Source organism: Aulonocara stuartgranti (genome assembly GCF_965226115.1).
Source record: "Aulonocara stuartgranti genome assembly, chromosome: 16".
Classification (NCBI taxonomy): Eukaryota; Metazoa; Chordata; class Actinopteri; order Cichliformes; family Cichlidae; genus Aulonocara; species Aulonocara stuartgranti.
Genome location: NC_138952.1, coordinates 28,004,734 through 28,018,650, shown reverse-complemented (window position 1 = coordinate 28,018,650; position 13,917 = coordinate 28,004,734). Strand labels below are relative to the sequence as shown.

General features: G+C 42.9%; 1 protein-coding gene across 1 annotated transcript; it reads left to right on the top strand.

Moving 5' to 3' along the window:
* Positions 1-10,640: 10,640 nt before the first annotated feature.
* LOC309691010 (trace amine-associated receptor 13c-like) lies at positions 10,641-11,752 on the top strand (the record flags this gene model as incomplete). Its single annotated transcript, XM_082508537.1, has 2 exons — positions 10,641-10,813; positions 10,936-11,752. 2 exons carry the CDS (start codon positions 10,641-10,643, stop codon positions 11,750-11,752), a joined length of 990 nt encoding a protein of 329 aa, XP_082364663.1.
* Positions 11,753-13,917: the final 2,165 nt, after the last annotated feature.

Genomic DNA, 13,917 nt, shown 5'->3' with positions numbered 1-13,917 from the left:
TACACAAATTCGGTTTTGGATCCTCTTTCATTAACTGGTTAAAAATATTATACAATTCCCCAACAGCTTGTGACAAAACAAATGACCAAAAATCCTCCAGCTTCTGTCTCCTGAGGGGCACCATGCAGGGATGCCCACTCTCCCCTTCAATCAATCAATCAATCAATCAATCAATCAATCAATCAATCTTTATTTATAAAGCACTTTTCATACAAAAAAAATGTAGCACAAAGTGCTTTACATAGTTAAAAGCAGCCCACCCCACCCTCCAACTCACTCCCCACACTCTCATTGACATAAATGATGTGAATACACACATATCCCCCCCCCCCCCCCCCCCCCCACACACACACACACACACACACATACACACACGCGCACACTTAAAGAGTAAAAATTGGGCTGGGCTCGCATGAGCCAAGTGAGGAAACACTATAACAGGGAGCCGTCTGCACCGGGAGCCACAGACCGCAGCCTCCAGGCTGGGCACACAGCAGGAGGGAGGCCAAGGAGCCCCCCAGCCAGGCTGAGAGGACCCCCAGAAACCCAGCAGCCACAGTTGATCACAGCCCCGGTGCAGAGAGCGCCCTCCGAGGAAACACTGGAGATATGACACAATAGGATATATACAGGGTAAAATGATTAAATAAATAAGAACAGGATACAATATAAATATAAATATAAATATAAATATAAATAGAGTAAGAAGATTAAAAAATGAATAAGAATAAAATCAATAATTATTAGGTAAAGTCTAAATTAATAATAGAATAACAGGATAGAATAAATAAGCATAAAATAAATAAACGTTAGGTGAAAGCTAAATTAGAAAGGTGGGTCTTGAGCCTGTTCTTAAAAACATGTACGTTCTCTGCGGCCCTGAGCTCCTCCGGCAGGCTGTTCCACAGACGAGGACCATACCACTGAAAAGCTGCCTCTCCGTGAGTATGTGTCCTGACTTTAGGGACAATCAAAAGGCCAGTACCAGAGGACCTCAGGGTCCGCAAGGGTTCGTATGGTAAAAGCAGATCTGAGAGATAAGAAGGCCCAAGACCATTAAGACATTTAAAAACCAATAAAAGAACTTTAAAATCGATCCTGAAACACACGGGGAGCCAGTGCAGCGATTCTAAAACCAGTGTAATGTGGGCCCGCCCTCTGGTCCTCGTCAGCACACGAGCTGCCGAGTTTTGCAAAAGTTGTAAAGTTGAAATATTCTTCTTAGGAAGACCAGAGAGCAGGGCATTACAGTAATCAATGCGACTGGTAATAAAAGCATGCATCAGCATCTCCGTGTTGGCCTGAGAGAGAATAGGGCGAACTCTGGCTATATTTTTTAGATGATAAAATCCAATTTTGGTTACATGTTTAACATGTGGGATAAAACCAAGCTCAGAGTCAAAAATAACATCCAGGTTTTTCACTTGTAGCGAAGGACATAGTGAAAATGCCTCTAATTTAGACAAGAGTTTCTCTCTCTGAGCCTTCACTGTTTGCAATTTTTATTGAACCACTAGCAGCAGCAATTAGACAGAATTCAGTAATTAAGGGCATAAAATGCAAGAACGTGGAACATAAGATCAGCCTTTATGCAGATGATGTGTTACTTTTTCTCCAAAATTCACAAACCAATATCTCTGGGGTGATAGAATTGTTAAACTCTTTTGCAAGAATATCAGATTACTAGGGGTGCAACGATACACAAAATTCACGGTTCGGTTCGGTTCGATCCTTTGGTGTCACGGTTCGATATTTTTTCGATACAAAAAAAATGTTCATGCCTTTTTAATTTGTCATTTATTAAAATTATAAATATATATTTTAACTCAAAAGTACAGTTTTTAAATTTAACCCTAACCCTTGTGCGTGTTTTTTATTTTGACAGTGAATGCGCACCTGCGGACCACTTATGTGCAGCCCTGGTTATTTAGCTCATCATATTGCAGCCACAGAAATTCTTTTGTCCATGAAACCATAAAGCTGCACTTGCCTCATAGTCTGATTTGTCATAACTTCTCCGTTTTGTGGTAAGCTTTTCTTTGGCTGTCACTTCTTCACCCTGACCTGTCTTATTTGGCTAAGCAGAACTAAAATATATATACTGCTGCTTTTACACACGCACTCACATAAGCTCAGCGATTCTCTGCGCGATCAACCTCTCACATGTGTAAGCTGCGGGAGATTTCACTTGTCATGTTTGCATAGTAAGCTAACGATTAATAAGACGATGTCAGAGGAATTGGTGCACAAATTATCATCACTCACAGATCAGTGCTGTCGCTCTCTATACACAGTTCGCACGATTGCAAAGTGAAAGCAAAAAAACAAGCGCAAATTCAAACACGATTTCAATATGTCACATATTGACAGTGGCTCACCCAATGACATAATTACCCAGCTACATTTCTGAAAGAATGCAAAAGCATTGACATATATTTTTCCTTCCTACAATAGCCCGACGGGCAGGGAAGAGATAGATTTTGGTAGCCCGACTGAAAAAATCGCTAGCTCCGGGACGTCGGGCTAGCGATATTGCAAGCCCTGTATCTGATTGAGGAATCATGCATCTTTGGAAAAGAGAGTTTATTACAGAGAAATGTCTCTTTCCAAAATAAAAGCTATACTATCCGCTTCTTCTGGGCTATATTCTCAGCAGCATAAGGAGAATCATGTGCTAACAGCTGTCTAAATGACTCGGCTAAAGTTAGTAGCATGCTTGTTGTTTTTGTCTTTGCACTAGGATGATGTCGGCGTAAATGTGCAGTCATATTCGTTGTGTTCCCACTAGTGCTTTCAGGTTAATCTCGTTGAAATGACCTTAACACCACAACACGGCAAATCTCCGTTAACGAGCTACCGCCGATCGCCCCGTGCATGGGGCTAGACGGCCAACACGTTAACGAGCTAACTGCGCTAACACACTAGTTCCCACCCATGTAATTGAGCATTGCATGGCACATCCAACATACTGTTTTACTTTAGTCCATGACTCGCTTACCTTCAGGGTCATACGTCACATGAAAACCAAAATAATTCCAAACGCCAGATCTGAATGAGGGTGGGGGAGGTGCCCTGCGCTCTTCCTTCTGACTATGCTGTCTGTGTGGAGCGCTCAGTGGATCTGCGCTCGACAGTGCAGCCTAGGCGGAGTAGTCGAACGCAGATTCACTGAGCGCTCAACACAGACAGCATCGTCAGAAGGAAAGTTGATAAAATAAATTACAAATGTTGTATTGTTCGATACATATGCGTACCGAACCGAAAGCACTGTATCGAACGGTTCAATATCGATACGAATATCGTTGCACCCCTACAGATTACTCAATTAACTGGTCAAAATCTACAGTCCTTCCAATAATCGCTCCTTCCATAATTCTTCTTCTACACCACTGCAATCGGGAAATATAAAATATTTAGGTATTAATGTTTCTCCCAAGCTTGCAGATCTAACTAAATTAAACCATATCCCACTTTTAAAGAAAGTAGAAGGTGATCTGGCTAGATGGAAATGTCTACCCATATCACTCATGGGAAGGGTTGCCGCTATAAAAATGATGGTCTTGCTAAAAACGGACGTGGGTTACTGACCTGGTAGCCTGGCTGCCCCGGGGTGGGTCCGCGACGGACATGGGGTTGTGGGGGTGCTCCGGCTGGGGCCCTGGCTGGGACTCGGGGGCTTGTGTCCTGGTTGGTGTGTTGCCGGAGTTGTGGGTGGGTGAGTGTATGGGGGCCCAGCCCTGGCGCAGGGTGCCGCCAGTGCATCGAGCCACCTGGGGGGCTCTTCGACTGGTGGGGGAGGTTGTTACATCTTGCAGGAGCTCTCCTCTCTTCAGGAACTCACTCTGCAGCAGGGGGAGATATAGGAGAGGTGGAGGAAGATCTCAGCCTGGGCGTCTATTGTCTCATGCAGTCTGGAAGATGAGTAGATGACGGGGTGGGTGCAGTTTTCTCTGTGGTGGGGTCGGGTGGGCTGTCCCGGGCTCTGTGGGGCCGGGCGGCGCTGCTGTACTGGGCCCCGGTTCAGATGGGCATGGGCACCTTTTCCTGGCGGGTTGCAGAGTATGGGGGTGCCTACTGGGGTCAGCGGGGGAGCTGCCCTTGGGGTAAAGGTGTGTCACCAGGGTGCAGGGGAGGCATCCCCCCCCCCCCCCCCCCGTCCCCTTCTGGCTGCCTGTGCCTCAATTTTATCTCACAACTTTGACATTCACATTACTCACACTCTCATAACACATACATATAGGATCTTGGGGGTGGGCACGCTACACGGACTCCAAATTACCATCAGGGTGTACAACCTCACCCCTGGTGTCGTTGTCCACCTCTCAATTTTAGATACACGTAGACACTGAGGGCTATCAGGAGGGGCTATGCGCTTACCTGCTGCTCTCTGGCAGGTAGCTCCATGTCCTCCTGGGTTTTAAATGCACCTTAAAACACACATGCATCAACACTACATATGAGCGGGCAGAGGGAGGTTTGGAGTCTTCTCACACCCCCATTCTCTGCGGCCATGATGGAGCGGGGGGGCTAGGAGGAGGAGTTGGCCATCCGATTGCGGTCTGGAAAGTGGGGCCTCCCTGCTGCTGCGGACTCGTGGCAGTCTGCATCTCCCCACCGCAGGGAAAAGGGTAACACCACCTGGGTCTGGATGCAGTTTCCCCCTCCAGGGGCAAGGGTACCTAGACCCGGGCTTAGAGTACGCTTGGGGAGTGTGATTGTGTGTACATTGTTTGTCTCTACATGTCTGTCTCCACGTTGGGTGAGTGTTGAGTAATTGCATATGAGAGCATGAGGGTGGGAACGGATGTTTGTATCTGTGTGTGCCTGTATGTCTGGTTCCATATGCCAGGTCGGGTATCAGACGCCACCTCTCTGGGGACATCTCAGGCCTTCCAAGGTATGGAGGCCTATCCCCCCCTTCCCACTTCCCCTGCCAGTGGCAGACATCCTTAGACATCGGTGCGTTGGTGGGTCTTTGTGTCCGGGGATGGGCGTCCCTTGGCCTCTCGGCCTGGGGCTCAGTGACTCTGGCGCAGCTGGCTGCCGGCGGAGCTCCCGGGTTAGTCACTGCAACCCCCCCTGGCTTATGCTCCGCGGCTGCTGAGTGAGCCCTCATCTGGGACTCTCCTCAGCTCTTTCTGGGATAGTGGCGCAGCTGCCCCTCTGTTGGTCTTCCTTGGTCTCTTGTGTTCTGGGGGCCTCTGGATGTCTGGAGTTTTGATCTCCTCCATACCTGCTTCATGCCCTGGAGGACGGGGCTGTGCCCCCCCCCCCCCCCCACACCCTCTAGCAGATCATTACATGTAGGAACCTTTTAAAAACAAGCGCGTCCATGCTCACAGGTGTACACACGGGTGCTCACACACACAAACTACACCCTTTTTGGCTCCTACCTCAAAGCACACTGTGTGCTGTCAATCTTACGTGCTGCACAATAATGTATTTACTGTTATATTCCCATAGATCATCATGATGTTGTTTATCCCTTGTTAAATGCTTGTTTTATTTTTTCTTTCTCAACAGGTGATCCAGGTGATTGATATATGTATTTTATGTCTGCTTATTTTGTTGGTTTTTGTTTTTTGCCCTTTATCCCCGTCCCTCTACTCCGCTTGTCATGGTCCGTGGTCCTGTGTGTGGAATGTGTGATGCGCGGGTAGCCACACCCCCAGTCTGGGCCATCACCGGCACACCTTCTCTCCATCGGGGTGATTACCTGAAGAGCTACTTAACCCGGCGCTGACGGATGCTCCACGCCAGTCCGTTAATCACCTCTCTGTGGTTTCGATCCGGCGTTCAGCGTCTGCCACCTGCCTGTCCTCCTGCTCAATTGGATCACCCGATGCATCATCTGGCCCATCCACTACCTCTACGGATTTCCTTCTCACGGACTTCCCTGCCGAGCTCCCACGTTCCCCCTCTAATCCCTCCCACGGTCCCGATTCCGGCTCCCTCACGTCATTGTTTCCCCGGGTTTTTTAGTTCCTCGTTTTGCTCCTTTGGTTTTCCCGGGTCATCTTTGGTTTTTATAATAAAGTGTCATTTTCTGCTAGCGCTTGAGTCTGCGTTTGGATCCTTTTGTGCACGCGCGCCGCGGTGCATGACGCCGCTGTTTTGTTTTTTTTTCCCCCTCTTTCTTTCTCCCTTTTCTTTTTCTCATTCAAGTCTGTCCTGTATCTAGCAAGTGAAAATAAAAAATAAAATAAACAATAAAAGGTGAATCAAATAGACCAATACGGGAAGGCTGGGATGGTCCATTTGGTAAAGTAATTCTGTTGGGCATCTTTCTTCACCTTTAGACAATAATTCTGATGGCAAAAGAGCATAAAAAACAAAAGAATTACACAAACTGAATGAATCTTGATGTGATTTTTATCTATATGTGAGTGAATGTTTAAATATGATGTAAATGTGAACTCTTAATGTTAAGAGTAACAAATAAAGTGTAAAGAACTGATTTTAAAGTTTAAAAGGTTAAACCTGTTTTAAATCATGTAAGTCAGGTAGATAGACAGAGATAAGGTGTGAGTGGACATCGGATGATTAAATGTCAACAACTTGAATGCCCAGCTGAGTGTCTCTCTAGGCCTGGCTGTGCTCATCCCTCCTTCAACCTCTCCTCCCCAAAAATAAAAATAAACTTAGAGATTCTTAGTTAGATTAGTAAAGTATAATTGATTTCAATATTTTTTGTGATTTTCATTATTTTATTATGCTATTGTGTTGCTGAATTCCATTAATAAAATTTCCTGCAATTCAAGCCTAAATTGTGGACATTCACTTTTTGACCTTTAGTGAAGCAGTAAAGGTAGAAATCCAGGATTATTTTTATTAGTGCAAATACCTCTCACAGGTTACCCCGTCTTCCAAGCTACTAAAATAATACCAGAAATAACAAGTGCCATGTTAAATAACAGGTTAACAGGTGAGACTGATGGGCTACTCAGGTTACGTCTTATCAGGGTTAGCATGAAAAACACCTGGCTGATTTAGAGGTAGTCAGTTCTGGGCGAGTCCCCTCAACCACATCAGTGCCAGAATCCTACATTATCCACTGGGGAAGACTCATAGGATCAGGGATTAGGACTTTTTTTTAAATCAGCGAGCTGAAATCAACTTCCTGTATAGGGGTTTTGTGGGCCTACCAATTGACAAGTGGAGTCAATTAAATAACTGAGACTTCCATTTCTGACCTAGAATGGGCAGAGAGAGGGAGGTTAGGATACAGTAAAAGAATCCCAAGTACAACATATCCGAAAGGAATGTAGAAAAGAGAAAGAGGCAGGAATACAGGAAGAAAATAGTGAAGCTATTGGGCAAGACAAAGGGAAGGGGGAAATTAATGTCCAACAAAAACTGAAAGAAAGAAGGGGGGAGGAGTTGAGAGGATGTGGTGTGGGGATCAGTTATATTACTAATTGTAGTCATAACTCAGCCAGAGCTGGAGCTCTCTGCAGATCTGTGGAGATGGATACTCAGGATGGAGAAGAGCTCTGCTTTCCACAACTCTTCAACATCTCCTGCAAGAAGCCTACAACTCCTCTGTCTCAATTGTTGCTTCCTTATATTGTTGTGTTCTCAATGTCTCTGCTGACTGTGATTCTCAACCTGCTCGTCATCATTGCAGTCTCCCACTTCAGGCAGAGTTTCACTTTTGTAACTGTTATTGTAGCTTTACAAGTCAGAGTCAGCTTAAGTAAATACATGATTTTACTCATATGTGCACTAGACTTACATTTGAACTGTTAGACTATTTTTATATAATGATCTGTATATATTAGATGTTAATATTAGATGACAGACTTAGAGAGTTTAGATATTCATTATATGAGGTACTTCATACCATATTCCTTCTCCTACCAATAATCTTTACATTCAGTCTGCTACAACTTATCTTCTGTCTACACTTGAACATACTACACCTATAACTGAATTATTTTCAGATGTTTCAGATGATTTCTCTCTCTTCTTTCAGGCAGCTCCACACACCCACAGACCTATAGTAAACGTTTGACCTCTGTTATTGCCAACAAAGGTTATGTTACAAAGTATTGAGTTGTATTTTTGTTATTGACCAAATACTTATTTTCCACCCTGATTTACGAATAAATTCTTTACAAATCCTACCATGTGAATTCATGGATTTTTTTTTCACATTCTGTCTCTCACAGTTGAAGTGTACCTCTGGTGCAAATTACTGACCTCTGTCATCATTTTAAGTGGGGGAACTTGCACAATCGGTGGCTGACTAAATACTTTTTTGCCCCACTGTACAACAATAACGACGGCCGCTTGCATGTTCTGCAAAAAAATGTGCTTTGTCGTGTATCTGATGGACAAACACCAAACCAGTTCCACATCACTGAAGTTGCACCATTTTTACAAACCAATTCTGGTTCATCTGTTTCACTCAACAATCGGCCATGTGTGTATGAAAACAAAGGCACTGCGCATGCGCGTTGTACTCATATTCTATCGCGATATTTAATTTTCCTATCGTTGCCTAACATTATACTGGTATTACTGTGAATGGTATAATATGGCCCAGCCCTACTAACAGGTATCATGAGAAGAGTTGGGAGGGGCCACTATGACGATCTAACGGGAGTGAACCATAAAGCCTTCTCCTACATGTCAAAAATTTCAAACATACCACTGCTCTGCACCAAGGATCCCCACACAGCTCCAAGTTCAAACAAAATACCCCTACTTTCTTCTACCTGTGCTAGTAAAGAGAAAAGAAGAACCCAACCCTGCTTAAAAGGGGCGTTACTAAGACTCAAGTTTCACCTCTCAAAATGTTTTTTACATTGGTGTCCTGTCAATCGCCTGGTAACCATACTCATTGTGAAATAAGACCTTATCCCTAAGGCTCTGAGAGAGTACTAATTGCTGTATTGGCGCACCACCATCTGGCTGCAAATTAAGGCATCTGGAAGAAGGGTACCAGAAAGCAAGCTCTCAATATGTGCCATTGAGGCAGATGACTGACAATAGCAGGAGAGAGGATCCATATTACCACTGACCCAACCTGGATGATATTTAATTGAAAGGTTAAAGGAGGATATTTGAGCAGCTCAGCACTGCTTAAAAGCTCCAAGGTTTGCTGTGGTCTGAAAGCTCTAGGGATCGTTAACTTTGTGAAGACCACATTTATGAACCAGCATATATCTTCTGAACTTTTCGCCCATTGTAAAGTTAGGAACTCAAGTTTCCTGGAGCTGTAATTTGACATTTTGCATTCAGTGGGCTTTAATCGTCAGCTAGCATAAGCTATAGAACGCACCCTATCATCTGAATACTGCTGTGAAAGCGGGGCACCCAAACAACAGTAATGAACATCAACCTTCAAAATGAAGGGTTGTGAAACATTGGCATAAGCTAAAACTAGTACTAATACTACTAAGGATGCAAAGGGATAGCAATTTTCTCTAATCACTTTACTCTCCAAAAGCTGTTAAATATGTGCCTTGACTTCTTTTTTTCTTTCAGTAAACTGAGTTGACAAGGAGGTTCCTCTCTGCACAAAACAAGTCATTGCAGAGCTATGAATTATCTTCCCCTCTGATGTTGATGGGATCAAAGGATGTGCCTCTGGATAAATAATGTTTAAAAATGTTAAAACAAAGAAATCCTTGACTAGTTCTATAACACATGATATATATACTAAAAGTTAAATAGAAATTCCTTTCTTGGGACACTGCTGTTATCCCCTGTTTGCTGCCATTTATGGCTGTTACTGAAACTTTTTTTGCAGTGGATCTAACATGTGTAGATTTGCATTCCACAAATAAACTTTCATGATGTGAAAATGTAATTAAACTGTTGATCAGAGGGAAATTACTTAAAAAGTTTTAGGATGTTAAAACTTACAACATCAAGCTAGCTTGTAATGTTATGTTGTTGCATAGCCATTTCTTGTCATCTGTCCAGGGATGGGGGGTTGCATGATGATAACTTAATTGCGACAATAAAGAGATTAAATTAAGTTTGAACCTGGAGGATTTCTTTTGTTAACACACTAATTACAGTTCAGGAGTGATGATTAAGTTGAGGGGGGAAAGGATGAGATGGATATGAGCAGGCAAGAGTAGAAATGGAAGAGGTGGATGAACAAGATGAGAAAGAAAAAACTATGAAAGGATAAATATAAAACTTTTAAATGGTCAAATACCGTTTGAAACAGATACTAGCGACTTTAAATAACATAATTGTTATACTGTTATACTATTTATGCAATGCCTATTGTTTTTTTCTCGGGTACTTATATCTGAAACAACAAGAAAGTGATTAAAAAAAAGACTTGCTTTCTCTCTATGATGATTGTGAGGGGAAAAATAAATAGTGGCAATTTCTATGTAAACTACCATTTATCTCGTCCAATATGATGGGGAGCTCTTGAATGACATCCTGATGAGATCACATGCAAAAACTCGAAGAAAGAGGGATGAGTACAGGCAGAGAGTGAGATAGATATGATTATGATCAAAAATTAATTAATATATTGGCCCAAGGGAAGGGAAGAGGGGCATCAGTATCCAACAGACACTGAGAGAATGATAAGGGGAGGAGTTTAAAGAAGGTGTGGGGATATTACTAATTCTGGTCACAATGCTGCAGCTCTCTGCAGCTCTGTGAAGATGGATACCCAGAGCAGAGCAGAGCTCTGCTTTCCACAACTCTTCAACACCTCCTGCAAGAAGCCTACAACTCCTCTATCACAAGTTTTGCTCTTTCACATTCTGATGCCATCAATGTCTCTGCTGACTGTGACTCTCAACCTGCTCGTCATCATCGCAGTCTCCCACTTCAGGCAGAGTTTCACTTTTTTTTACCTGCTGCTGTGGCTTTACAAGTCTATACCTGATTTGTTATATCTGTTTGAATAGTTTCTTTCTGTTGATTTTTTAAAATTATATTTTCCTGTCTTTCTAGGCAGCTCCACACACCCACTAACATCCTACTCCTCTCTCTAGCTGCCGCTGACTTTCTCATTGGCCTTCTGTTTATGCCTGGAGAAATCCTGCGAAATACAGCGTGTTGGTTTCTTGGTCAGCTCACATGTTCTCTGTATAATTATATATCCTTCGTTGTTACCTCTGCCTCAGTGGGCAATATGGTGCTGATATCAGTCGACCGCTATGTGGCTATTTGTGACCCTCTGCATTACCCCACCAGAATCACAGAGAGAAGAGTGAAACTCTGTGTTTGTCTGTGTTGGCTCTGCTCGGTTTTCTACTGCTATATGATTGTAAGAGATGATCTAAGTCAACCAGGAAAGCATAATTCTTGCTTTGGAGAATGTATAATTTTTGTTGAATTCATTGCAGGATTTGTTGACCTTGTTTTATCCTTTATAATTCCAGTTACTGTGATTGTATTTCTGTATATGAGAGTGTTTGTGGTGGCTGTGTCTCAGGCCCGTGCCATGCGCTCTCATGTTACAGCTGTCACACTGCAGCTCTCAGTGACTCTAACAGCAAAGAAATCAGAGTTAAAAGCAGCCAGGACTCTAGGTGTTCTTGTTCTTGTGTTTCTAATATGTTTCTGCCCATATTACATTGTTTCGCTTTTTGGAGACGAGTTTCTCAATAGTGCCTCTGCATCTATTGTATTCTATTTCTTTCTTTTAAACTCCTGTCTAAACCCTTTGATTTACGCTATGTTCTACCCCTGGTTTAGAAAAGCTGTGAAACTAATTGTGACTCTACAGATACTGCAGCCTGGCTCCTGTGAAGTCAGCATACTGTAGAAGGAAGAAATCTGTTCTAAAAAGATTACCATAATCAAAACTAAGTTTAAATTCGGTTCTGGATTTAACATGGAGAAGATGAAGAGAAGTCAGTATGGGAGAAATATACTCTCTCTTTCTAGTCCCTGTCAGTACTCTTGCTGCAGCATTTTGGATTGACTTTCAGGGATTTTTTTTTTTAGGACATCCTGACAATAATGAATTGGTAAATGGCCTGCATTTGTATAGCGCTTTTCTAGTCCATAGGACCCCAAAGCGCTTTACACTACATTCAGTCATTCACCCATTCACACACTGGCGATAGCAAGCTACATTGTAGCCACAGCTGCCCTGGGGCGCACTGACAGGCGAGGCTGCCAGACACAGGCGCCACCGGGCCCTCTGACCACCACCAGTAGGCAAACATGGGGTTAGTATCTTGCCCAAGGATATTTGGCATGCAGCCAGGATGCAGCCTGGGATCGAACCACCGATCTTCTGATTAGTGGCTGACCTGCTCTGCCACCTGAGCTACAGCCACCCTATTACAGAATTACAGTATTCCAGCCTATCAGTAATAAATGCATGAACTAGTTTTTAAGCATCACTCTGAGACAGGATATTTCTAATTTTAGAGATACATTGCTCCCTCGCCACATCACGTTCCCCCTTTCACAGGCTCATCATTGGTTTCTCGGCCTATAAGTATTTACATTTTTTACAAAATAATTTTGTTTATTCTTTTAATTATTTTTGCAGAATAAAAGCCTTAAAAGCCTAAAAAAATTACTAACAATATAAATTCCATTGTATAAGATAAGATAAGATAAGATAACCTTTATTAGTCCCACACGTGGGAAATTTGTTTTGTCACAGCAGGAAGTGGACAGTGCAAAAGTTATGAGGCAAAAATTAGAATACAATAAGAATAAATACAGTACACAACTGTACAGAATAGAATAAAATAAAATACTATATACAGTAGAATAAAATAAAATAAATATACAATAAGATAAAAATAGAATACAAATACAAATACTATATACAACTGAGTAAAAATACAACGATGACAGAAAGGATTATTGCACTTAGTATTATTGCATATGTATGGATACACACTGTCCCACATAGCAGACAGGTCTGGCCCAGATCTGGTCTCAAACCAGCACTGCTGGCTGACTTCTGGCATGGTAAGTGGTATGTCATCCAGATATGGGCCACGTCTGGCAATGATGGCCCTGTTTATGTGATGCCATGCCATTTCTGACCCAATTATGGTTTGGTTTATGTGGCCCACGCTCATAGAAAACAGGTCTTACCCAAATCCTGCATCAACCTGGCACTTCTGACTGACTGGCAGGGTGTATGTCAACCAGATGTGGGCCAGGTGTGGCAATGATGTCACTATTTATGTTCCTGTTTTCCTATTTTAGTACTCCGTTTAGAGAAAGTGTGTGATCCGGTGAATGCGGCATGTTGTATAGAGCACTTTGAGTAATTTGGGAGAGTTGAAGAGCGCTATATAAGAATCAGTCCATTCCCTGTCTGAACAGAGTTTCGTCATGTTACTTTTGCACTATTATGTTCCAGCACATGTTGTTATTACATGGCTTGATTAAGGTACACATTAGGCTGACATATGGGGCCAGAGCTGAAACTGTTCTGGGCCAACACAGAGCCAGCAGTGTGTCTGCCTTGTGCTGGCTGGCCTATGTGTGGATTACCTCTAGCAAACCAGATCTGGGCCACCAAAGGGCCATCATTCTTTGCGATATGTGGGCCATGTGTAAGCACATTGTGTGGGCCAGATCCGGGCCATACCAATTTTGCTTTGTGGGATGTCTTACCAGCTCTTAGTTTTTCAAAGATCAAAGGTCAATTTTATATTTAATATTCAATTTATTTCTCCTTTATTTATGCTCCTAAGATTAAAATTCTACTTGTCTAGCTAAGATAACCTGGGTTCTAGCATGTTTGGACCATCACTGTGACTACTTAGGACATTTTACTGTGAGGCATCAAGGTGGGAATCAGGCTTTATAGGCCACAATAGGGAAAAAGGTGCGGAGAGATGATATATATATTTGATATTATGAATTAAAATTTGTAGCCTTTAAACAGCAAAATAAAACTACCTGTCAAAACAATGCAAAGATACAAAATTTGGAAAAAGCAAGGAGCATGCT